At 37.3% G+C, this 24,990-nt stretch overlaps 2 protein-coding genes across 4 annotated transcripts in view; both read right to left on the bottom strand.

Annotated features, from left to right (window-relative positions):
• The window catches only part of LOC146484618 (uncharacterized), a 30,331-nt gene extending 9,445 nt beyond the window's left edge, over nucleotides 1-20,886 (bottom strand). The window contains exons 1-5 of one of the 3 annotated variants that reach the window (XM_085104712.1): nucleotides 20,781-20,886; nucleotides 18,008-18,122; nucleotides 17,021-17,051; nucleotides 16,895-16,921; nucleotides 16,760-16,786 (exon numbers count right to left, since the gene is read on the bottom strand). In XM_085104712.1, coding sequence (XP_084960838.1) covers nucleotides 16,760-16,786; nucleotides 16,895-16,921; nucleotides 17,021-17,051; nucleotides 18,008-18,091 — 169 coding nt within the window. In that variant the 5' untranslated portion in view covers nucleotides 18,092-18,122; nucleotides 20,781-20,886. Of the gene's footprint in view, nucleotides 1-5,324; nucleotides 5,392-16,759; nucleotides 16,787-16,894; nucleotides 16,922-17,020; nucleotides 17,052-18,007; nucleotides 18,123-20,780 lie in introns of those variants that run through there. The other 2 variants (XM_085104713.1, XM_085104714.1) reach the window with 2 other exon arrangements.
• LOC146484619 (uncharacterized) lies at nucleotides 7,670-13,972 on the bottom strand. Its single transcript, XM_085104717.1, has 3 exons — nucleotides 13,111-13,972; nucleotides 12,627-12,654; nucleotides 7,670-9,635 (listed from the first exon to the last, which is right to left on the bottom strand). Exons 1-3 carry the CDS (start codon nucleotides 13,174-13,176, stop codon nucleotides 8,560-8,562), a joined length of 1,170 nt encoding a protein of 389 aa, XP_084960843.1. The 5' UTR covers nucleotides 13,177-13,972; the 3' UTR covers nucleotides 7,670-8,559.
• Nucleotides 20,887-24,990: the final 4,104 nt, after the last annotated feature.

Below are 24,990 nucleotides of genomic sequence, written 5' to 3' on the forward strand. Positions count from 1 at the left end.
CGCGATCAATATCGTGGATCAAACGAGTCTCGGTTAACTCGTTTCAAGTGTTATTCATCAATCTCTAGTTCGCAAGCTTCTTTGAGTTAGTCTGGTTCAATTTATATATATTTCTAGCTAATGAAACTGAGCAACCCCACCTATGAACACTACAAACAACAACTTTACTTAAATGCCTTTGAGACGGTGAAAAAGAAAATTTTCCAGCTTCCTCGATTTTCTAGATTATTGTAGTGCATGCTATTAAAAAAAGATTAATTCGTTTTTATTAGGGAAACTTTTGAAACCTGGATTGGACTCTTAGTCAAGCGGATACATATCATTGCTTAAGAGCGGTTGTCAGTAACTTTCGAGAATCCGGCGACAGAAGCGAAAATACGAATTTTTTTTTATTTGCCCCAAAAGACCCTTTTGGTGAACTATTTTCAAAAATAATATTCAAAAGTTCCAGCGAATTTTTATTTTGGCAAAAATTGGGAAAGTTCGAAATCAGCCAAAACGCGACCGATGGCCCGATTGAAATTATGCAAATTGGTACATTTTTAAAACTCTCGTTCAAGACAAGGTAGCGTTTTCTCGAGTTGACACTTTCACAATCGTTTTTACATCCCTTGTGCTTGCTTCTAAACTATATTTAATCTCCACCTGAACATTCTTTCATTTAAAGTTGCCCACGTAAAGAATGCATTGTTTGCTATTCCTTAGATAGAGTGATTTTTGCCATATTTCAGATGACCAAATCATCAAGGGTATACAAATATACTGGTAATGAAATCACTTTTTTGAGCGGGCAATTGTTCTTATTTACCATGTTAAAATATTTAGTTTGGCCCGTGAAAAGCGAGCGCGCTAGGTCGAGATGTGTGGAATGCACTTTGACACAATTCGCCATTTCAGTACTTCATGTTCCTCCTGTTACTTTGCACTTGTCAATACACTTCACGGAAGCTTTTAGATAAAAGCCAAGGTCTCTGTGTTCATTTCATGCTTTTATACACGTAAATAACTAGCTTCAAACTTGAGTGCTCCCCATATTAGCATTAGGTTATCAAATGATTCCTTTCAGGTAAAATTTTCGAGTTTATATTGCGCCGTTCAAGCGAGATGAAAGAGCCGTTCGCAGGGAAATAACTTGAAATCAGTGAAATTAATACCCTGTCTCTCATATCATGCTACACTTCCAAACTACCGTTATTATTAAGCTAGAAAGTGTAAATGCTCCCTTTTTACGTGACCTAAAACAGAATTTGCCTAAAATATTACGAATAAAGTCCACCACAAGAAAAAACTGAAAAAATCGCGCACCGACGTAAATGTAAACATCAGCCGTTTCTCGACTTGCTACATGGATGAAACGCGTCCGTTATTTTACCTCTGTATACATTTGTGATCAGAAAGTAGAAACAAAAAATCTTCTCTATGCCCATCTGTATAAATGCACTCGCCAATCAGGCTTTGATTTTCTGTATGTTTGTCGAAAATACTGAAGAATAGTGCAACATAATAATTTGTTACTGACTACTTGACTCATTCAATCACAACCGGATACATGTAACACGACTGGAAACTAGATATAAAGAAATGCTCTTACTTGTCTGCAATCGTTACTCACATTATATCTGGCGATATCACATCCCCGAGGCAAGGCTGAAAATTGTCTCAAAATCCGCATATATATTAGAGATTTAAAGTTTTAAACAACGCAACAACTTTCATTGCGTGACAAGTGAAATGTGATACACAAGCGCGCGAAAAGCACCGGAATAAACAATGCCAAGATTCGCCCTTGTGATGACAGTGCGAAAATGATTTTTGAAATTACAAGAAGAAATTGAGGCAAGTCAAGGTCTGCAAGGTATATTTGATTGCCGGATTGAAACGAAAATCATGTTTCCTCCTCTCCCCCCATCCCCCCCCCCCCTCCTGGGGATTGTACCGAATTGTCATCATCAACAACAACAACAACAACCTTTATTTTCCTCAAAATAAAGCCGAAATTAACTGAAATGAAAGTAAACAAATCAAGAGCTTTCGAAACCTCAATGCGGTATTTCAATACTATCCTCAAACAAAAAGTTTGGAGGAGAGTGAAGCTTTTTTTTCGCCATGGCACCTCTCCGTGCGGATCAAGCTCAAAAAATGCGCAAGATTTGTAATGTGTTACGCTTAATCAATGCAAAAAGGACGTTCACTCACACCTATAAAGGCACAAAAGATCGGGCCTATAAAGAAATTCAGGACGAAATAGTGTTGTTGCTAGGGCAGGTAAAGTGTTTTCATTTGAGTGAAACTGAGAGCATGAAAGAAAATTTTATTTCTTTCTCTGACTTTCCCTATTTGTTTAAACAGAAATCCACTGCTATGCATTACTTGACTTTATTCCAGGAATTATGATTTACGATTGAAACTTTCCGTTCGTCTTTATATGCTCTCACCACCGAGAGAAGTAAGGCCTTCGTGTGAACTGGAACAGTCAGAAACCTTTAACGACGAAGGGAGACCGAGGAATGAACAGCAAAGAATCGTTGTCATTGTCAATGCATGTACTGTGGGTTAACCCAATCCAAGGACTCTGAGATTGGGTGGTCTCCTGTTCAAATCCTCTGCCACGCTTTCTAAATAGCCAACTGGTAAGCCTCCTTGCCAATTGAGATTTTTAAAGAGTTTCGGCTCTGTTTAAAATATTTGTTTGATTACACATTCTCACGAGCTTGTAGCTTTAAATCAAACCGGGTATAAATAAATTTACTTTACTTTACTTTACTTTACTCTACTTTACTTTACTTTACTTTACTTTACTTTACTTTACTTTACTTTACTTTACTTTACTTTGCTTTGCTTTACTTTACTTTACTTTACTTTACTTTACTTTACTTTACTTTACTTTGCTTTACTTTACTTTACTTTACTTTACTTTACTTTACTCTACTTTACTTTACTTTACTTTACCTTACTTTACTTTACTTTACTTTACTTTACTTTACCTTACTTTACTTTACTTTACTTTGCTTTACTTTACTTTACTTTACTCTACTTTACTTTACTTTACTTTACTCTACTTTACTTTACTTTACTTTACTTTACTTTACTTTACCTTACCTTACCTTACTTTACTTTACTTTACTTTACTTTACTTTACCTTACTTTACTTTACTTTACTTTACTTTACCTTACTTTACTTTACTTTACTTTACTTTGCTTTACTTTACTTTACTTTACTTTACTCTACTTTACTTTACTTTACTTTACTTTACTTTACTTTACTTTACTTTACTCTACTTTACTTTACTTTACTTTACTTTACCTTACTTTACTTTGCTTTACTTTACTTTACTTTACTTTACTCTACTTTACTTTACTTTACTTTACTTTACTTTACTCTACTTTACTTTACTTTACTTTACTTTACTTTATTTTACCTTACCTTACCTTACTTTACTTTACTTTACTTTACTTTACTTTACCTTACTTTACTTTACTTTACTTTACTTTACCTTACTTTACTTTACTTTACTTTGCTTTACTTTACTTTACTTTACTTTACTCTACTTTACTTTACTTTACTTTACTTTACTTTACTCTACTCTACTCTACTTTACTTTACTTTACTTTACTTTACTTTACTTTACCTTACCTTACCTTACTTTACTTTACTTTACTTTACTCTACTTTACTTTACTTTACTTTACTTTACTCTACTTTACTTTACTTTACTTTACTTTACTTTACTTTACTCTACTTTACTTTACTTTACTTTACTTTACTTTACTCTACTTTACTTTACTTTACTTTACTTTACTTTACCTTACCTTACTTTACTTTACTTTACTTTACTTTACTTTACCTTACTTTACTTTACTTGACTTGACTTGACTTTACTTTACTTTACTTTACTTTACCTTACCTTACCTTACCTTACCTTACTTTACTTTACTTTACCTTACCTTACTTTACTTTACTTTACTTTACTTTACAAGTTATAAAAATACTGAATTAATGCGCTTCTCAACTACAACATACATACCAAATCAGTTTAAAGAAATATTTGCGATAAGTTTTTTTTTGTCAAATCTGCGTTCTATTTGTTTTGCAGGAATTAATCTCAGTAATGTCTGCGCGCAAATTTGGAGACACTGTTTTTTTTTTGGTCGTCAGAAATTTGATAACGGTGCAGTTCCGTTTTGAGTGGATACAACTTAGGGAAGAATGCACGAGCCGATATTAAGAAAACTGACTGTCATATTTGTTAAGGACAACGGAACAGTAGCCTGTTTTATTAGTTTAGAATTCATGTTTTGACCTTGGTTGCAATCTTCGTTACAATGTTTATTTTTGTTTTGATTTGGTTTGTAGTGGAACCTTTCAGTGCGGTGTTAGTGCCCGAGGAGCCGGGGTGTTAGAGTCCTTTTTTAGCCAGAGAATCGTATGATTTTGCTTTGTCTTGTATCTTCGATTTTATATTCCGCGTCCGCGAGTTAACCTATGGACTCAGTTAACCTATGGACTCAAATGAGACCCGATATGTAAGTGCTCTTTGTTATTTTGATTAGGTTTTGATTAGTGGGCGAAAATATGAAAGTGTACAAAGCGAAGATTAATTGATTGTTAAGGAGAAAAATGGATTAAAATTGCTTCAAGAGTGAACTCCCACCCTATGCACCTTTCTTGGCAGAGAACGCTTAAGTCTCCTAATGGATTTACAATTATAATTGAATTGTCAAGAATATTGAAAGAATCTCGTTTGGTTTTAAGATAGTTTATAGTGGTTTGTTTACGAAATTTCTGTGACATTAGTTCGTTTTCAACCAAATTGGTAGATATCTGTTATATATTGTCTTTTCAGTTTAAGGTCGAGTTCGTGGTCGTGATCTTGTGATTGTGGTTGTGAATTGTCATCGTTAATTTGATTCGCTGCAATAAATCGCCGTTAACCATCAAGTTTGGTTTTCCGTGGCTTTTTGCCACACTCAAAACAACGACCCTTAAGATAGTCCCTATACACTTTACCTCGACAAGCCTTACAGATCCCTTTCCCTCGTATAGTATGACTGCTAGTCGATTCAAGCGTTGCACATTTAACGAAGTGCACATACTAGGCGGGTGACGTAAAGCGGAGTTTCACAATACTCGAGCTCCGGCAGTGGAAAATTCAGCGCTGAAGTCAATTCAGGCGTAAGCACATATTAAAGGCGAGAGCAATCACAAAAATTTATATATAAAAAAATGCAAACACTCAAAACGTTTATGCCATATGGTAAGAAGTATTTCTAGACCAGAATTGTTTTCTGAAAAGGAGCTATTCCTGTTAGCAAGAACTACCTTACCTTTCAGACGATCGAGTGTTTCAACGGATGTACGCAGCACAGAGGACTAAAGCTAAGAGCGCGGTGACCTTGCTTAGTTAACCTTTTTGTATTGAAAAAGTTGTGGGTGTGGTTTGAGGACTGAAACGTTTCATGTAGCACGCTTTGTTTATCAAAAGTATCTTGTGCAATATCACGACCGAGATAACATTCACAAAAATGCGGGCTACACTTCATGGTACTGCGCGTACTGCACACAAGATCTTAACATCAGTCTCACCCGGAATTTCTTAACGGACTTTTTTTAAGGCCGTTTCTACATGGTATCGGGAAGAATTTCAAATCGGTGTGAGGTCACCCCTGTAGCTGTACCGACTGTGCCTGTTGGAGAGCCATATTGTAAAATATAGAGTACTGGACTGCACTTCCGGGATTTTGCTCTTTGCACGAATATTAGCCTGGTTTTGTATTCGGAATTTTTCCGGCATACAGGATTAATAAGATGAGGTGAGAGAATAGGCGGGTAGGGAGGAAGAAACTGGCAATAAGCTGCGCTCAAAATCCGATTTGGCAACTGCTAAAACTAAAGGGTAACCTACGTTCATATACGTGACAAATTGCAGTTTTTACCGACGTACGTGGGGGATCTTCTTCGAGTGGCATGGACCGTTCACAGAGACTTTCACGCGCCCTAATGAACATTGCAATTTCACGCCTTTTTGTCTTCATTTTCAATATGGTGGATTTTACGAGTTCTGTAGACGTTTTATAGACTTTGTAAACTTTTGTACACTTTGTAGAGTTTTGTAAACGTCTTTAACGTTTTTATTATGCAAGTAGAATAGAACGTGACTTCCAATGAATAAATGCAACTTGAAAACACTCAGAGTTGAAGTAGACCCTTATATGTTTCTCGTATTGATTCAACCATATATCGGAAATTGTTTTCAGTTTTCACAGATCGTCAGTGTACATCAAGGAGCTGGTTATTGTTTGGTAACAATGAACATCGTGTTTTAAGTTTCCAGGGAGATTTCCACGTGCGAAGGTGGAACAGTTTCATTTTTATTACCAGAATCAAGAAAACAATTACCAGAAAGCGGTCTTGAGAAAACTGTTGTCTCACTTTTGCAGATAAGAAGCGCAAGTCATTGACATTGACATTGACATTTATTTGCCTTTTTTCCCAATATATTGCCAATATATTTAACAATTAGATTATGAGCTCGAGATTTCTATCGCGTGATAGCTGATGAGGGCGCAGCCCGAATCAGCTATCACGCATAGAAATCGAGAGCGAATAATCTAATTGTTTTAGTATAAATCTACTAGTCGTTCAAAACTAAACAAGTAAATTAATTATATCCTCATCGCAGACACTTCGAAAACGCGACGAAGCGGCCGCCATTTTGTTGAAAACCGCTACTCACTATCTATCACAGAATAGATAGCGAGTAGCGTAGCCAATCAGAGAACGGCATTCGTGATAGAACACTAGTAGATTTATACTAACAGTCAATATCGATCACTTGAGTGGCACATAATACCGGTGAGTCAACACGTATATTTCATTAACTTCTTGTCACGAGTTATACATTCTCTAGTATGAATTCTATATAAATGCTGTGTACGCAACATGCTTTGCTCTCATGTGATCTCAGATGAAATACTAAGTACTTCCAGACGCTTTTTTCCATCTACACGTTTGCTTTCGTCTTTCCTTCATTTAACAATATCTGCCACTGGATCATTCTGAAGTTAGTGTAATATCTATTTTGAAAGTGATGTGATGTTATCTTTTAAGCCTGGTGAATAAATGGTATACATATAGATTTATGTGGATCTTGTGCAATATCACGACCGAGGTAACATTAAAAAAGATAGGGCAACACTTCATGTTACTGCACGCAAGGTCGTAGCATCAGTCTAGCCAGGAATTTCTTAATCAAAACTGTGAAATTACATTAGCCAACTATTAATAGCAGTTTTAAATAAATGTGAATATATCCTTTCAGTAATTCTTTCACATTATTGCTATGGCTTACAGGTGTTAAATGTAGACGAACCCTGGTACCTTTTTTTTTTTTTTTTACAAAAAGACAATAGAACAAACAATCAGTTTTGTTAAATGTAAAAGAAAACAAATCAAATCCGTATTAATATCAAAACGGAACACACTTATCTTCGCTAATTTTTTTAATATTAAACGATTTACGTTGCTGAGTTTAGTTATGCCACCTTGTCTCTCTTATAATAAATTCTTCTAAAGATCTTAGCAAACAGTTATCAAAATAATCTAAATCAGTTAAATGTCTAACACTAAAAATGCAGTCAAAGTTGTTTGTGTTAGAAAGGAGGGTGTTTGCAGTTCAGGGAATGTGCGCGAATCAAACTACTTTTTTCTCCTTTGCCCGCTATGGCGCAAACCCATTTAATTTACGTCATTGTTGATAAAGCATTCGGAAGCGTGAAGATAACTTGGGTGATTTCCTTGTGAAAATTTCATGATCGATGATTTTTTAGGTGATTGCATTATTTCGCATGCAAATAGCCGTAAAATCATTAACCGTGCAATCAATCGTTCCAGTCTACACTAAATTTGATATCCGGCAAAAGTGTCGCTGTAATCCACCGGACATTTTCTGTGAATTTTAGCCATCCGTTATTTGCTTGGACTAATTATAGAATGTGATTATTGAAGTACATATGAGGGGATTCTCAAGACCGTAAATTGATTAGAAAGAGAAAAAGTATTTAGATTCATGCACATGTGTTGAAATGTAAAACCCTCTCTCAAGTCTGCAAAATGAACATTTTTAGGCCCCGTCCACACGTAAACGATGGTCCCCCAACATATCGATTACGCCTATCTACACGTAAACGATAGAAAAATCACAAACGCATAACTGAAGAATGAGATGAGGCCACCTGGGAACCAGAATTGCCATGAAATCTTGACTGAGCAAGCGTGCATGCGATAGTTTGCAAATTGTGGCGTAGGCCTTTAATTACAAGTTGTGTTGTCCACGGGAGAGTAGATAAACGTGCGTTTTTGTGCGTTTACAAATTTATCCACTCTGGTGGCCTTTTTAAAAAAACATCCGTTTACAGAGATCGTTTACGTCGTTTACTTGTGGACGGGAGGGCTGAACGTACAAAAGATATACATTTACGAATTTACACGTATACGTGTGGACGAGGCCATAATTATGTTCTAGTGCATTCGCTCTTTCCGTCCATTGTTCCATTGTTTTATCTACACAAACATGTACAGGGTGCTGTTGATATTGTACTTCGGAGCACTGTAATGGTTTGCCACTGCCAGGTAGGTGTGACCTTTATACTCGAATGACGTCATATCAGTAGCTCGGTGTGTCGGAATCCCTTGATAGTTGACGAACTGTCCGCCAGAGGCCTGGTACACAACCGACTGAGTGTTCTGTTTTCTGTCGACGAAGTGATTAGCCACACTCAAGAATGTTTGACCGCTGATCACAAATGGATGCCAGTCGAAGGCTCCACGAGTGGGAATGGATTGAAACAGAGCGAAATTGTTACCATTCCACTTGTAAACGAAGGAGTCGGTATGATATTTACCTCCAGTAAAGTAGTTGGCAAAAGCAAGGAACGTGTAACCATTGACTTTGAGGGAGTTCACATCCCGTGCTCCATATGTCTGAAGAGACTGCACTTTGATGAAGTGCCCCCCTGACCACTTGAAAACAGTTGACATTACAGCATAATTCTGTTGGGTGTTGTAATAGTTTGCAAACGCGAGGAAAGTGTCATTGTCTATGCCAAATGCTGTGCATCCCAGAGCACCTTCCGTGGCTATTTCTTGAAACTTGTTAAACTGGATGCCGCCCCATTTGTAGATGATTGATTTTGTGGAGAAAGTACTTCCATCATAGTAGTTTGGCACTGCCAGATACTTGTCACCATTTATCTCGAAAAATTTAATTTTAGTGGCTCCTTTTGTTGGCAGATTTTGAAAAACGACAAAACGCTTTCCATTCCACTGATAGATGACTGAGTCCAGCAGATATGTCTCATCGTAATGATTAGCCACAGCGAGGAAATGTTTTCCAGAGATTGAAAAGTATTCAAATCCATGAGCTCCTCTAGTTTGCAGGGTCTGGTACAAAGCGAATTTTCCAGTTGATTCATCCATCTTGTAGATCATGGAGCTTGTTTTGAACTTGTTAACGTCACCACGATAGTTAGCGAAAGCGAGAAACAATGTTCCATTAATGGTGAAATGTTCCACAGCATAAGCTCCTCGAGTTGGTAGGTCTTGAACTTTCTCAAAGAAGTGGAAACCAACAGTGCACCCTTTAACACAACGGAAAGAAAACATGACAGCATTAGGTTAAATGTATCAAACCTCAAGTCATGGAATAAGACGATGTTATTGATCAAGGTGAAGTAGAATAGCAGCTTTCTTTCTTATTTGTCACGCCTTTAAGTGACGTCAGCGACGTTTTGACTCCAAAACGCTGATCTTCTTCAGAAGATGAAGTCGACTGGTTGTGTATCACTGTTTAGACAATGTACAGGATAAAACATATAGTTTTCCTTGGTCGCACGCGTTTTCCCGCCTTTGGCGCTGGTTACATAACAGTTTGCTTCGAATTTAGGTTAGCCTCCCACGCAGTCGTTTTTAGGGGACTCGTATTACCTCCTCCCCACTCGTTTGTGGGGAGAAGGTAATACGAGTCCCCTAAAAACGACTGCGTGGGAGGCTAAAATTCAGGTTGGTTCGGGTATCTGTAAAACGCGGACCGGATGGCTGCGGATGGCGGATGCGGATGGCGGATGGCGGATGGCGGATGGCGGATGGCGGATGGCGGATGGCGGATGGCGGATGGGAACATGCGGATGGAAAAATGCGAATGACAAAATAAAAAAAAAAATGAAAAAATGAAAAAATAAAATAAAACAAAAAGTATAAACAAGAAGAAAAAATTGAATGGAAAATGACAACAACAATTAAGAAAGGACTAACGTTACAATGTTATAAAACGTGTGCACATCATTTCCGAAAATTCTAGGGAAACTTGATGGTCTTCCGAAAAACCTTGAAAAGTCTAGGAGATCGCTAGGCGAAAACTTTCGAAATTTTTAGGGAACCTTCCATCCGAACAGACATTTTCCTGAAATATTCCTTTGGGTGCCCCTGTACATTCTTTTCTAGTTTCCAATAAACGTTCTGTGCGCTTGCTTGTTTTTTCAACGGACTAAATTCCTGTAACGTTTGCCATCCGCCGAGGTGGCGTCTTAAATAATGATAAGGTCTATGTGATAAGTGACGGCCAAGTCGTCGTTGCGTGCGGGAGACTCGTGAGATTAATGCAAAGCTGTGAGCCATGATCATGAAAGCGTTTTCAATGTACCGTATAAATCTGTTTTGGCTTTTTTTCCCGAGAACGTTCAGCCATTTACAAAAATTGCAACCGATCAACCACATGATCATTTCGGTGGGAAAAATACCACAGTTGAGAAACCATAATGAAAATCGAGGTCCCGTTCCTAACGAGAGCCACAGGCAATCCAAACATGGCTGCAAATATAGGGTTTGATAGAGGAGCGCTAGTGATAGATTCAATAACATAGTTATACCTGAACATTCTCAATGAAAAAGTCGCACTTTATGGCGTTTGAGTGTGTGTGTCTTTTTCTGAGTTAACGCCATTTAATCGATTTTTTTTATTCCCGGTTTAATGGAAAAAATACGAGTGAAAAACCGGGAAGCAAAGAAAGTGATTCAACGAACGGAACGCAAGGAGTATTAACACGTCTTATGAAGACTACCGACTAAAAGCAAATTGATGGTTGGTTTAGTGGTCTCTTTAAGTCCCAGCGCCGTTCTTTGTTTACTGGCGGTTTTTTTCGGGTAGCGTTAGTCCTTTGTTTATCGTTGTTGTTATTTTCCATTCAATTTTTTTCTTCTTGTTAATCTGTCTATTTATATATTTATACTTTCTATTTTATTTCATTTTTTCATTTTTTTCATTTTTTTAAATTTATTTTGTCATCCGCATTTTTCCATCCGCATTTTCCCATCCGCCATCCGCCATCCGCCATCCGCCATCTGCCATCCGCAGCCATCCGGTCCGCGTTTTACAGATACCCGGTTGGTTCGTTACGTCTTTTTACGTCTGTTGTGATTGGCCAGCTATAGGTCATTTTATAGTTGTTTACTTTGTGACGTGGCCTTTGATTTGAAGCGAGGTTGGGGGTGACCTTATTTTGATGCAAAGCACACCGCTTGGAACATGCTGTTCTTATGCTAACTAGTTTGCATTTACATGTTAAAAGCACTGAAATTCTTATCCAAACACGGTAACCCCAGTCCTGCTTCAAATCCAAGGCTAGGTCACTAAGCATATAGCTGTAAAATGGCCTATTGGCTAGAGTAATCACGTCGTGCTTGGTTTTACGACACTGAATTGCAAACCCCCCTCTGGTGACAGCAATAGGCCATTTTCAAGATGGGTTCATATGAACTACAACTACCGTTTCAAATTCAAACTTCGCAATTCTAGTGGGAAGCAAATCACAAAAGCTCTAATTGGCATAAGAAAATAAGACAACCGAAGGTTTGTGGTAGGGTTGTTCAAAGGATGGATATTCCAAACCAAATTTAGACACCATATGATATTTACACAATTTAGTATTCTTAATTTTCATAGTCCTGACGTAGACAACAACAGAAGTCCATTTGTTAAGCAGAGAATTTATAGAATAGAGCTCCAATTAGGCGCGGGGCAGCGTTAAGGGATTAAGCATTGGTTAACACTGTTTAGGCCTAAGTACTGATTTGAAAGCGGTTAGCTTTCATTTATTGTGACGGGTTAAATTCTGTGAAATAAATTGAAAAATATCATCCTCGTAGATATGGATAGGAGATATGAAGCAAATGACCCGGGCTCGAGGCGTACATTATTTTGATTTTATAAGTTTGAAAGCGGAGATTTTCTGTTGTGTTAACATTATAAGGAGTCCAACCTTGTTTGGAGTATCCATTCTAGAAGTAAGTCGAACCATTCTGGCAGTTACAGCTAACCGACACCATAGTGAAAAGATCCAATTCAAGAAGCCCTCATTCGTGAAGAGTATAAGAAACACAAGTGTCAGTTGCAGCCTTTAACAATTAGAAAATATCTCTCCAAAAATTTATCTCTGTGAAATCAACAGGCGGAGCTTGGGCAGATATAAAAACACGGAATTTTTCGTCGAGCGAACAAACGTTCCAGTTGAATTCATGGAAAAAGAGGCAAAATATAGAAAAGATTTAGGTTTCTGAAACATAAAATTGCTTACCAGCCTGACAACAAGATGACGACGATCCCTGTAAATCAGAGAAAGAGGGAGAAGATATTAACGGATAGCACCACAACCCAGCCAAAAGTTACATTTACTTACGTTTTCACTTGAAACGGGAGAGAAGAATCTATACCTATAGAGTGTTTTCACATGACGTCACGGCGGCCATGTTGGTGTCCCAAAACAAAGAGATGGCGGCCATGTTGGTGTCCCAAACTAAACCTCTGGGAATTGAACTCTATTTTTATGCAAATACTTTCTTTTGTTTCAGTAAACCAATATGGCCCGTAGTCACGTGAATGAAAACGCTCCATATAAAAGGCCTGAGGAATAATAAAGAGCAATTCGCATTGCAAGGAACAAATAATTTACAAACAAGTAACTAAAGTTCACTGTATCATCTTCTGCATGTTCATAACAAAGTTTATTTACAAATTGTATTCGTAGTGATTCTGTGACAGAAAGGACAAGTTCTAACTACCTGTGCGTTACATGTTCCTGGCATTCCTTTCTCCCCTTGTTGTCCTTTCTGTCCATCTCTTCCCATCTCACCGGGAGATCCTTTTTCACCCGAGAAGAAAATAGACAAAAAGATAGAAAGATAGAAAGATAGAAAGATAGAAAGAAGGAATGAAAGAGAAATTTAGTTATCAGATAAATTAAAGGCGATTAGTGGTTATAGTTTTTATTGGAAAATACCCCCTCAGTGAGACAGGGGACTATTAAGTTCTTGACAATTAAAGTACGTAAAAAGAAAATGTTTTCTGATTAAAGTGTATTGTATGGCGTTTTATCCCATGCCATAGAGAATACAGCTAATCAGAAAGCTAGAAATCCGTTGCGTACCGCATAGCAGTCTAATTAAATTCAGTACTGCACGGTTATACGACCTGTTCTTGAGTTCCATTACAACCTTCAAGATTACCTCTGTGAAGACCTTGAGAGGGTTCAGAAACGGGCTTTGTCCATAATTGCGCCTGATCTCCCATACCAGCTCTGTCTAGATTGTTTTGAATTGGAGAGCTTAAGCGTTCGACGTGAAAGGCTGTGTTACAAACTATGCAATGAGACATTTGATAAACAACACAATCTCCACAGCCTTCTGCCTCCAAGACATCATTCATCATGCCATCTCAGGCGGCAAAGAACGTTTTAAAACTGAACGTTTTAAAAAGACATTTATTCCTGCAATGTGCAGCCGTCACAATCCAGCGCTGCCAATCACGTTAACATTACGTGTTTACACTGGCATAATTTTAAATTCTATATAAGCCTTTTTTAATATTTTTTTGTATATAGTTATGCAATTCAGCCTTTGGCTGCGATTTAATTATTTCAATAAACTTATTTATCTTTTATCTATCTATCTTATCTATCTATGCTGCTGAAACTAGTCGTATCGGTCATTTAGCGTCAGTATATGACTCATTCTATGGTACTGAAGCATTAACAAATAAAACAGAATAAACGATTCAAAAACATCTAGCATTGAGACTAGCGGAGTACTAGAGTGAGCAGTTTTATTTACTGCACTTACCTTTGCGCTAACATTGCCAGGATCTCCTTTCTCACCCTTGAATGTGAAGGAGTAGAATTGCTGTTAAATTTCTTAGGTATTCTTACACTTGAAAACATTTACAAATTTATTGTGGCCCTTTTCACTCATAAAATTACTAACAATACTACTAATATTCCTAACATTTTCAAAGGAACCCTAATTCTTGCCTCTGAAATTCATAGCTATAACACCAGATTTGTATCAAACCTTAATTTTTATCGGCCGAGGATAATGAATAATTACGGAGCTGCCACTTTTGCATTTGCAGGGTCTAAAATTTGGGAAAAAATTCCCTCTAAATTAAAAATGCTCTCATATAATAGCTTCCACAAGCAGTACAAATTGTACTTTCTAAATACCCAATGAATATTGGGTATTTAAAAGGTACTGCCCTTACTATTAATTATCATTCCTATTGTTTTTTTATGTAAAAATTGTAGTACCGTGTAGCATGAAAATTTTGCAGGTTCTAATTTTTGCGGTTTTTGCGGATTGACCTCGATCCGCCAAAATAAGTTCCCGCAGAAAAAAACACCCGCAAAATAAGACGCCGCAAAAATTAACTCCCTTCAGTCAAATTAAAAACTCTGCTTTTAATAGACTTGTGCCACTGGGCGATATACATTGGACTTTGTATACCTAGAAAGGTTTTAGCTATGGTAATTCAACCTTCATACTGCTTTCTGATAAAATAATATACGGTAATTCCGGTCGTGGCAAACCGTATTAACGAAACAGTGTTTTGTTGTGCGTGGTTGGGGTACGCTTTTTGTTTTGTTTTGTTGTTGTTGAGTCCCTTTGCGCAGTAAGGTATTACAGTGATATGTCTTTAATATGTAAGTAGAGTGAACTGTGACTCACCACACAAAAAAAGTTGAAAATATTAAGGTGTCTTCCACTTAAATGTTCTGTTGCTTGAACAGAGCATTGCAAAAATTAGTTCCCAGTAGAAATTTCAGTCATCTCGAACCGCAAAAATTTGTTCCCGCAAGCCACAAAAAATCGCCAATCCGCAAAATAAAACTCCCGCAAAATTTTCGTGCTACAAGGTATGTTTCTATTATTGCACTTTTATTATTCTTTACTTTTTTTTGCTCCAGTTAGTTGCACGTTATACGCCAGTTAGTTGCACGTGGCAGTGACCAACTCGAAAGCCTAAGCTCCTTTGGTCACTGCGCACATTTTACTTTTCACATTTATGTAATTTAATGCTGTCTTTATGTTACTTTTCTTATATATTGTAATTTCCTTTTGTTGTAAACCATTGAAATAGTGCATAATAATAAAAAAACTCAGAAAATAAAATACAGACATGGAGCCGAGTGATAATAAATAAAAGGTTTAAGCTATTGTGGCGTAGAATAGTTTTAGGAAATGAGAAAAAGGGGCTAGAAAAGTACTGAGAGGAAAAAAAAAGAAGACGAAAAAGAAGAAGAAGAAGAAGAAGAAGAAGAAGAAGAAGAAGAACAACAACAACAACAACAACAACAACAACGAGAAGGAAGAAGGAAGAAGGAATAAGAAGAAGAAGAAGAAGAAGAAGAACAAGAAGAAGAAGAAGAAGGCTGAAGAAAAAGAAAATAGGAAGACGTTATGGTTTCGAATCCTGTCGCCCAATTGCGCCTCTTTTTCTTTTGTATCGGCCTTTTGTAAGTATGGAATCAAGATATATGAGCCTAACTTGTATGCACCGTTAAAACATTTAAATATTTGGGTCATTGAGGCTAAACAGGACATCAAAGTCACTGCCCAGGATGTACAGGAAAAAAATTACCAACCTTTACTCCATACATCCCATCACGTCCATCGATACCATCTATTCCTGTGTTATAAATGTTTAACAATACGGAACGTAAATATAACTTGAAGCACTGAAGGCAACATTGCTATGCTGCAGTCCAATTTCACCGTTGACAAGGTAACTACTGAGCTCTAAGCACTGGTCTTCTACAAGAGAGGATGACCTCTAGGTCTTCTATTTAAACAGTATCCGCTCAGTCTAACGCATATTTCGAGTTGAATTTTGGTGTTTGCCCATCAAGGCTTAAGCATCAGTCAGTAACACGGTTCCCAAAGAAGTTAATAAATACATCACAACACTTCATCATCATCATCATCATCATCATCATCATCCTCACCGTTGTCGTTCTTGTTGTTGTTGTTATTCTGAACAAAATTTTCCCTTGAAATTTCTGAATGGCTTTGAATTTTATTTACGTTAGATTTCTCTCTTTGGATCAGTACTGTAACCCTGGACACAAGTTCAAATAAATACAATCGCTTTTCTGTGATTTTAAGTAATTATAAATGCACTTAAACGCGTGAGTGAATACATCTGTAATAACTGATAAGTGTGCAATAGTTTCAAACACTGCATTATATTGAAGATAGCAAGATAAGAGATAAGGGCGGGGAGGGTGGGTGAGTGAAGTTCCACACTCATATTTTTAAAATCTATAACATGAATTAAAAGAATCCAAAAACGCAGCGTTATTTTCACTGCGGATAGCTTACGAGGGTTGGAGGCTTTTTCAGTAAAGTTCTAAACAAATGTTAAAATAGACTACGTTACCGTTTACTCCATCTTGTCCGTCTCTTCCTGTGTAAACATAAAAAATACAACATTTGATTGTATTGTATACTAAGCTGGAAAAAATTGACAATATCATACGAAATGAACAGAATGTGGAAATTATTGTCAGCTTACCATCTCTTCCATTTCTTCCGTCTTTGCCTACCAAAAAAAAAAAAAGATGAAATAAGAATACCCGTACTACAAAACAAAAGGTTATGAGGTTTAGTTAAGTGAAATTATTTGAAATTTTTCGCTTACCATCTTTACAGCAACCACTGACTTGACAGCTCTGTAAAAAAAAAAAGAAGAGTTAAATTCGTACATCTTGGAAGTTGAATATATGAATATATTTGAACTGGGGATGGAAGAATCAATAAGTGAATTATCATCTCGTTTATTTACGCAACTTAAGCAGTTGCGAAAAGAAAGCCTGAAAAACCAAATCAGGCGATACCAGTGCAGTGCTCTACCAACTGAACTATCCAGCAACTGGGAGCTGGTCATTTTGTGCTCAATTGGAAGAGCACTGCACCGGTATTGCAGAGGTCATGTGTCCGAATCCCGTTCAAGCCTGATTGTTTTTCAGGCTTATTTTCACATCTACTTACGTTGCGTACTTACTGCGATGGTCATTCACTTATTCAGGTACACCTTACTAGATCACTTATGTCCAGAAATGCAGGTTGTGGCGAATTTGGCAATTTTGACGAAATCTTGCCACAGTAATAACGGTGGCGAATTTGGCAATATTTCGCCAAATTCCAAAATAAATGCAAATAAGCTAAACACATGGAAGCCTGCCATGTTGGTGGATTTGACGATTTTGGCGAATGTGGCAAATTTTGGGCATTGGCAAATTTGGCAATTTTGACGAAATCTCTGGACATATCTCTACTACATAACATGCCTTGTAAATATCACTGCTTATATTTCATCTATGATCGGCCTGTGCTGTGGCATTAGAAGTTAATCCGTTTCAAGCGTTATCAGTCATAAATCTCTAGTTCGCAAGCTTCTTTGAGTTTGTCTGGTTCAATTCAAATATCTTTCTAGCTAATGAAACTGAGAAACCCCACCTCTGTACACTACAAACAACAACTTTACTTCATGTTTCATCATTAACATAAGCTGTAGCTTAAATGCCTTTGAGACGGAGATAAAGAAAATTTTTCAGCTTCCTCAATTTTCTAGATTATTGTAGTCTGTGCATGCCATAAAAAAGTGACTGATTATTTCAAATGTTACCTGTTTAGGAGTCTTTTCCTGTGATGTTCCAAAGTTACTGGCCAAGAAAATGACCAAAGCCACCACGAAGAACATGCGAAACATTTCTGTTCTCTCTCCTTAGAACTTAAGAAAACTGCATCGCAAAATTAAACCAATTGATCAGTGGGAGAGTTCAGTATATTACATGGTTTCCTTTATGAAGGGACACCTAATACGATATAAAATACAGTTCCTTTTGTAGAATTAATTACGGTCAACTCTCTCATAGCGACCACTTCTCGTAAGCGACCACCTACCGTAAGAAACCACATCGTAAAAAACCGTTTACAAGAGCTCTCTCGTAAGCGACCACCCCTCAAATTTCTTAAGCGACCGCGACCACTTTTTTGGCCAGAAATTTGACATATCCTTTTGTTTCCTGTTACCGGTAAGCGACCACCCAACATAATCACGTATGATCGTTAGTAAATAATTACTCAGAAGTGACATAAGTTCAATTTTTAATTACGCTACCGCGGACTGCTCACAAATAACGACAGTAGTCTGAGTAGTCTGTTCCAAAATGTTTTACAAAGTTTCGTTAGAAGAATGAATAGATTGTCCAGGCGCTATTCAGCTAGAAATATGCCAGTGGTTTCAATCTTTTTCTTAAGCCATGGAATAGAAATGTCATTGTCTCCGTAGAAAATGTAACTATCTGCCTAGTTTTAGCTGCTAAGGTAATATTTTTATGTACTTAATTAATCAATCCAGGATTAGGCTTATTTTGTTGATCTCTCTCGTAAGCGACCCCCAAGGGTAGTCGCTTACGAGAGAGTTGACTGTAGTCCCCAATCACGTACCCAGAGTCCTCAAGTTCTTTAGCCAGCGATTGGTCGCTAGTAGAGACTGGAAAATTCGAAAAAAAAATTTTTTTTGATTGGATGCTCCGTAACGGCTTGCATTGCTTTACCAACGGCTGAGATTGGGTGGTAAATAGCCAACTGGTAAGCTTCAGTGCCAGTTGAGATTTTTAAAGAGTTTCTGCTCTGTTTAAAATGTTTGTTTGATTCACGTTCCTACGAGCTTGTAGCTTTAAGCCTGACCGCGAAAAATAAATTTACTTTACTTTACTTTACTTTACTTTACTTTACTTTACTAGTTACTTTACTTTACTTTACTTTACTTAATTAATGCACTTCATAACTACAACATACTTACCAAATCAGTTAAAGGAAATCTTTTCCACAGTTTTTTTTTTTGGCAAATTAGCGTTCTTTTTGTTTTGCAGGAATTAATATCAGTAACGTTTGCGCGCCAATTTGAAGACACTGATGTTTTTTGGTCGCTCGAAATTTGTTAACGGTGCAGTTCCGTTTTGAATGGATACAACTTAGGAAAGATGAATGAGCCGATATTAAAAAAACTCAAAGAAGAAAGATCCTTGCAGTTACTACAACAACTTAAGCAGTTGGGAAAAGAAAGCCTGAAAAATAATTCAGGCTTGAACGGGATTCGAATCCATGACCAAGCCTGAATTTTTTTTTTCACGCTTTCTTTTCGCAACTGCTTAAGTTGCGTAGTAACTGCGAGGATCTTTCTTCAGTTGATCTTTCATCCGCAGTTCAAAATGTATGTTTCATATACTTACATATATACAAATTTTTTAAGGACATCGGAACAAAAGCCTATTTTGATTAGTTTTGATTTCATTTTTTGACCCTTGTTCCAATCTTGAACACAATGTTGATCTTTGTTTTGATCTGGTGCCAGAACATCGTATGATTTTGCTTTGTGTTCCGCGAGTTAACCTTTGGACTCAAGTGGGACCCGATATGTAAGTGCACTTTGTTATTTTGATAAGTTTTTCGGTAATGGGCGAAAATACGCAAGTGTACAAAGCGAAGATTAATTGATTATTAGGAGCAAAATGGATTAAAATTTCTTCAAGAGTGAACTCCCACCCTATGCACCTTTCATGCCAGAGAACGCCAGTCTGTCAATTATTATGGAATTGTCAAGAATATTGAATGATAGTTTAAAGTGGTTTGTTTACGAAATTTCTGTGACATTAGTTCGTTTTCAACCAAATCAAAGTTAATAAAAGGCAATGGTTATGAAGCCTGACAAACTTCTTTGTTATATGTTTTTGTTAGCATTCAGGCCTTGACCGTGCACAGACGACAATAGATTTTGAAATGAGTTGGAACAACTGACCAATAGAAACGTTCGTGTTAAGATATTCAACTGTAGTGTGAACGTTAAAACAAAGGATTGTGCGCGGTCGGGGCCCTTCTAACATAAATTACAGCACCATTGTTTTCATGGAAAAGGTTTCATAAACAGTCCCTCAATTAACTATGACTAAATTGATAGATATCAGCTGTTATATTGTCTTTTCAGTTTACGGTCGAGCTCGTGGTCGTGATCTCATGATCGTGGTTGTGAATTGTCGTCATTATCTGATTTGCTGCAATAAATCCCCGTTAACCATCAACTTTGGTTTTCCGTGGCTCTTTGCTACCCTCGAAACAACGACTCTTAAGATAGTCCCTACACTTTGCCTCGACAATCCTTAGAGATCGCTTTACCTCGTGTAGTTTTGCTGCTACTCGCTGCAGGCGTTACACATATAACGAAGTGTCCATGCTAATCGGGTTTACGTAAGCGGGCTTTTACAAAACTCAGTGGAAAATTCAGCGCTGATAAAAAACAAACACTCAAAACTTTTATGCCATATGGTAAGAAGTATTTTCAGACCAGAATTGTTGTTTTGAAAAGGAGCTATTCCATTTAGCAAGAACTACTTTACCTTTCAGGCGATCGAGTGTTTCCACGAATGTGCGCAGCACAGTGGACCAAAGCTAAGAGTGCGATGTCTCCGCTAAGTTAACGTAACCTCTTGAAGAAGTTGTGGGTGTGGTTGAGCATTGAAACATTTCATGTAGCACGCTTTGTTTACCACAGGTATTGTGTGCAATGTCACGGCCAAGATAACATTCACAAAAATAGGGGTGCTTTTTTTTCGGAGAATCCAAAAACGGATTTGTGATCTCAGATCATTCGGATCATGGTGCATCAAAGGAACCGACGAATCCACTCTGGAAAAGGATTCGTCGGTTCCTTTGACGCACTATGATCCGAATGATCTGAGATCACAAATCCGTTTTTGGATTCTCCCAAGCAAACGCACCCTCGGGCAACACTTCATCTTAATGCGCGCACTGCACGCAAGGTCTTAGCATCATTCTCTCCCGGAAATTCTTAATGGACTTTTTTAAGGCCGTTTCTACTTGGTACCGGCACGAATTTCAAATCGGTGTGAGGTCACCCCTGTAGCTGTACCGACTGTACCTGCTGAGGAGCCATATTTTTTCGGCATACAGGATTAATAAGATGAAGTGAAAGACTAAGCGGATAGGGAGGAAGAAACTGGTAATAAGCCGCGCTCAAAATCCGATTTGGCAACTGATAATATTGAAGGATAACCTACGCTCATATACGTGACAAAATGCATTTTTACCGACGTACGTGTATCACATGTAAAGCTACCTTTTCTACTTGGTATTAAGAGCTTCTGCCTGAGAGAGCAGGCTTGCAAATGAGGGTTGGCCAATTTTGCTCAACATTGGCACACATAGTGACTGTGAGGACTTGTGCAATATACCAAAGTTTCAGCTTCAGGACCTTATTTGGGCTGAGTTCTAGATAACATCCTTGTGGGGGTCCCCTGAGGCTGATTTTTAGCTTAATTTTGATCATTTTTCATTACTTCGCTTACAATGCTTGAAAATTATTAAGACCAATCAAGAATCATTTTTTGTTAGCTTAACTCTTGAACTTTCTTTAGCAAAACTTTTGGTCCACAGGAATATTTTTGTTGCACACGTCAGTAATCTAAAGTAATGATTGTTAGGGGCGGACCATTAGAAATCACGGGAGGGGGAGGGGGAGGGGGTAACAATTTTTCAGTGGATGAATTTTTTTAGTCCAATTTGTCTGCAGTTTTGTTTTCGACGTGGAAGCTCTGCACGAATTATTTTTCGACAGAACTTCTTTTGAACGCAAACACGAAAAGTGTGAGAGATTCGAAGGCAATATAGTACGTATATTCGGTGTTGTTTTCTCGGTCGAAGATAAAAACGTCCTGTCCAATCGACAAATGGATCGTGCTTCAAAGAGTTCACTGCCAGATTTACTTCCAAAATGCACAGCCGATAATATCGGCATATAACGACAAACCGGAAATAGCCCAACTTTAAGCCCAATTATCTTTGATGCCCACTTTTAAAGTAACAAAATTCCAACATAGTCGTAAAGTGTAGCCCTAACTATATGACAATCAAAAGGAAAATACTAAGGTTAAGCCTTTTTCACTTTACAGCTAGTTAGACTGAATACTGATTAAGCCACTTCCGGTCACATTCCCATTTGCGCACCACCAAAAGGATGCTCAACACAAATGTGCCAGTAAATACAAAATAAGCCAGCATTATCTAAGGGTATTTTGGTTTAATTATAGTTTTCAAGGCCATCAAGTAACATTTGCATTCAAACTTTAAGAAGCAAGGTCTGTTTTAAGCTGTTCTTAAAACAAACGTAACCGCATCGCGTACGACACGAAACCGGCATAAATTCTACTATTCTTTACACATTTAAAAACAACCCACTTTCAGTTACGATAGGTGTCACACTCTATTAAACAAGCATCCTTTTTCCTTAATAAAAAATTAATTTTAAACAAATCTGAAGTTTGGATTGTATTTTAAAAGCAAAACTTACTTATCTTGCTGTTGCTCCAAACGGCCACCTGTTCTGCATTATGCGGGAGACTGGAGCCAAGTTTTTGCTCCTCTGGTGAGTGTCTGAGGATAAAATCACTCAAAGTAAAGAAATTGAGCGAAATTTGTGATTGTGTTTGTTTCAAATCACTCCTGATCTAGCTTTGAGATTAGTCCCTGCGTAGCCTGCCATGCCGTAAAAATACGTTCATTCGTCCTCTGTTACTTACTTTCCGATCGATTACCAACAAGGTGTCTTGGCCATATCTGAGATATTGCGACTATTCTTTGAATCGAGTTTTATAAAAGCACAGAGCATTTCTTATAACTGTACAGCAAAATGTATATAAATTTGATTCCATTTTTTTTATTCGTAACCCTTTTGTCGCTCAAACCGAGCCTTTCCCTATTGTGGTTTTCTTGCGAAGACGCTTGTGAAATTGGATTGTATGTTCTCCTCGGTGTCCTGTTGACGCAACAGTCAGGTAGGTTCATCACTGCCCGTGTTCTTAGGGACGGACCATTAGAAAAGTGATGGGGGGGGGGGGGGGGTGGGGAAAATACAAAAAAAAAATTCGTGCAAGCCAAAATGCCCGAAAAAAAAATTCTTGCAAGCCGAGACGGAAGAAAAAAAAAATTCTTGCAGAAGGAGATTAAGGAATTATTATAGAAAATACCTTTTAGTGTTTTAATGACAGAAAATTTCTTCCAGAATGCCCCAAAATGGCCTTTTTAATGTTTTGAAAATCTAAATTTTTTTGTGGAAGTTTGTTTTGTATGAACAACAAACCAACCCCACATTTTGTGTCGTGGCTGGAATTTACCCTTACTACAACTCAGTATTTTGTTTTGTGTTTGTAACTGGTAGTAAACCCAATAATCACGAGCAATAGGTCAATTAGTTTTGAAGAAAAACGATTTTGTCAGTAAAACGCTTCCAGCATATCTGCTTATCCATAAAGCGCTTTGTAGTTTTATTCGTTGGGCCACAGAGTGCTTTATGGTTACAAAATTTAAAAAACTGAGTCATTTTCAAGAAGTCCTGTTAAACGCTTGTAGGAGCATCTAGATTGAAGGGCAAGTGTTCACTTTATTCACCACAAAATGCTTTGTGGCTCATTGTCAATACCACAAAGTGCCCTGTAGGCAAATTAAAACCGCACAAAGTGCTTTGTGATCTGGTGATCGAAAGTACCTTGTATCTTGTGAATGACTTGCTGTTTACTGAAGGATTAAGGCGGTCAATAATCGACATAGTTTTAAAATAATTTATGTTTAAAGCTTTTACTGCAAAAATCAGGATGTAGGACAAATTTGCTTTGAATATAGTACGGTGAACCCTTTCTATTAAAGACGCACATCGTCGGGACCGACTCCAACTGTCTGGCGTCTCCCACTGTGTGTCCGTTGTTTTGATAAAAGCCTTTTCAGTTTTGCTTTTACAAGCATGTCTTTAAGCGATTTTCCTTTTGTATAAGAGATTCTTCCCTTTTGATCAAAACGTGATGCTACCGCTCTGCTTAATGGTGTTTATCTTGATCGTGAGGGGGAATTCTCATATATACTGAATGGAGGGTTTCTTACTGATCATTCTGAGCCGTTAGAATCCTTGGAATCTCATCAGTTGCTGTGTATACTACTTAGACACTAATTTCGTTGTTTTTGTTTAGTTTTGACCATTATGCTGTAATTTTTAGATATTGTCTCATGGCACTCTTAATTTGCCTTTTTCAAATGTTCTTCGCTCAAGAAACGTAATTCTTATCAGAAGAATAGAGTAGAATGCTATTCTTGTTAAAAGAATGAGAATTCTTGCGACGAGAATGAATTCTTCAAGCAAGAATAGATTACATGCAAATCTTCTGGGAAGAATAGTCATGACCAGAAATCTTTTGAGAAGAATAACCAGTTCTTTTGCGAAGAACCTTTAATCTTATAAGAAGGAAACGAACCGATGGTTTTATTCACCATGACCATGCATGCCACATGTACGTTTCGAGTTTTCAGGCAGCTGCACGTGATAATAAGTGATTAACTAAATTAAAGAAGACAATTATAATATTCTCTTAATTTTATAACATATCAAATCATATCATGTCAATTATCATATAACATACATTTTTTTAACAAGCTTAATAAAATATAAAGTTAATTAAAATGTACATGCACATGCACAATATAAAATTGCAACATATTATTATAAAAATTTCTTAGAGCGTGGGTTTGAGATGAGATGTTAGA

This window comes from Pavona decussata, unplaced genomic scaffold (assembly GCF_977016875.1).
Source record: "Pavona decussata unplaced genomic scaffold, jaPavDecu1.1 SCAFFOLD_32, whole genome shotgun sequence".
NCBI classification, from domain to species: Eukaryota; Metazoa; Cnidaria; class Anthozoa; order Scleractinia; family Agariciidae; genus Pavona; species Pavona decussata.

Coding starts and splice junctions, on each gene's coding strand:
- LOC146484619 (XM_085104717.1), bottom strand. CDS start 13,176: ATGGGAAGAGATGGACAGAAAGGACAACAAGGGGAGAAAGGAATGCCA. Junction 12,655..13,110: donor CAGGAACATGTAACGCACAG/GTAGTTAGAACT, acceptor TCTGATTTACAG/GGATCGTCGTCATCTTGTTG. Junction 9,636..12,626: donor GTCATCTTGTTGTCAGGCTG/GTAAGCAATTTT, acceptor GTTGTGTTAAAG/GGTGCACTGTTGGTTTCCAC.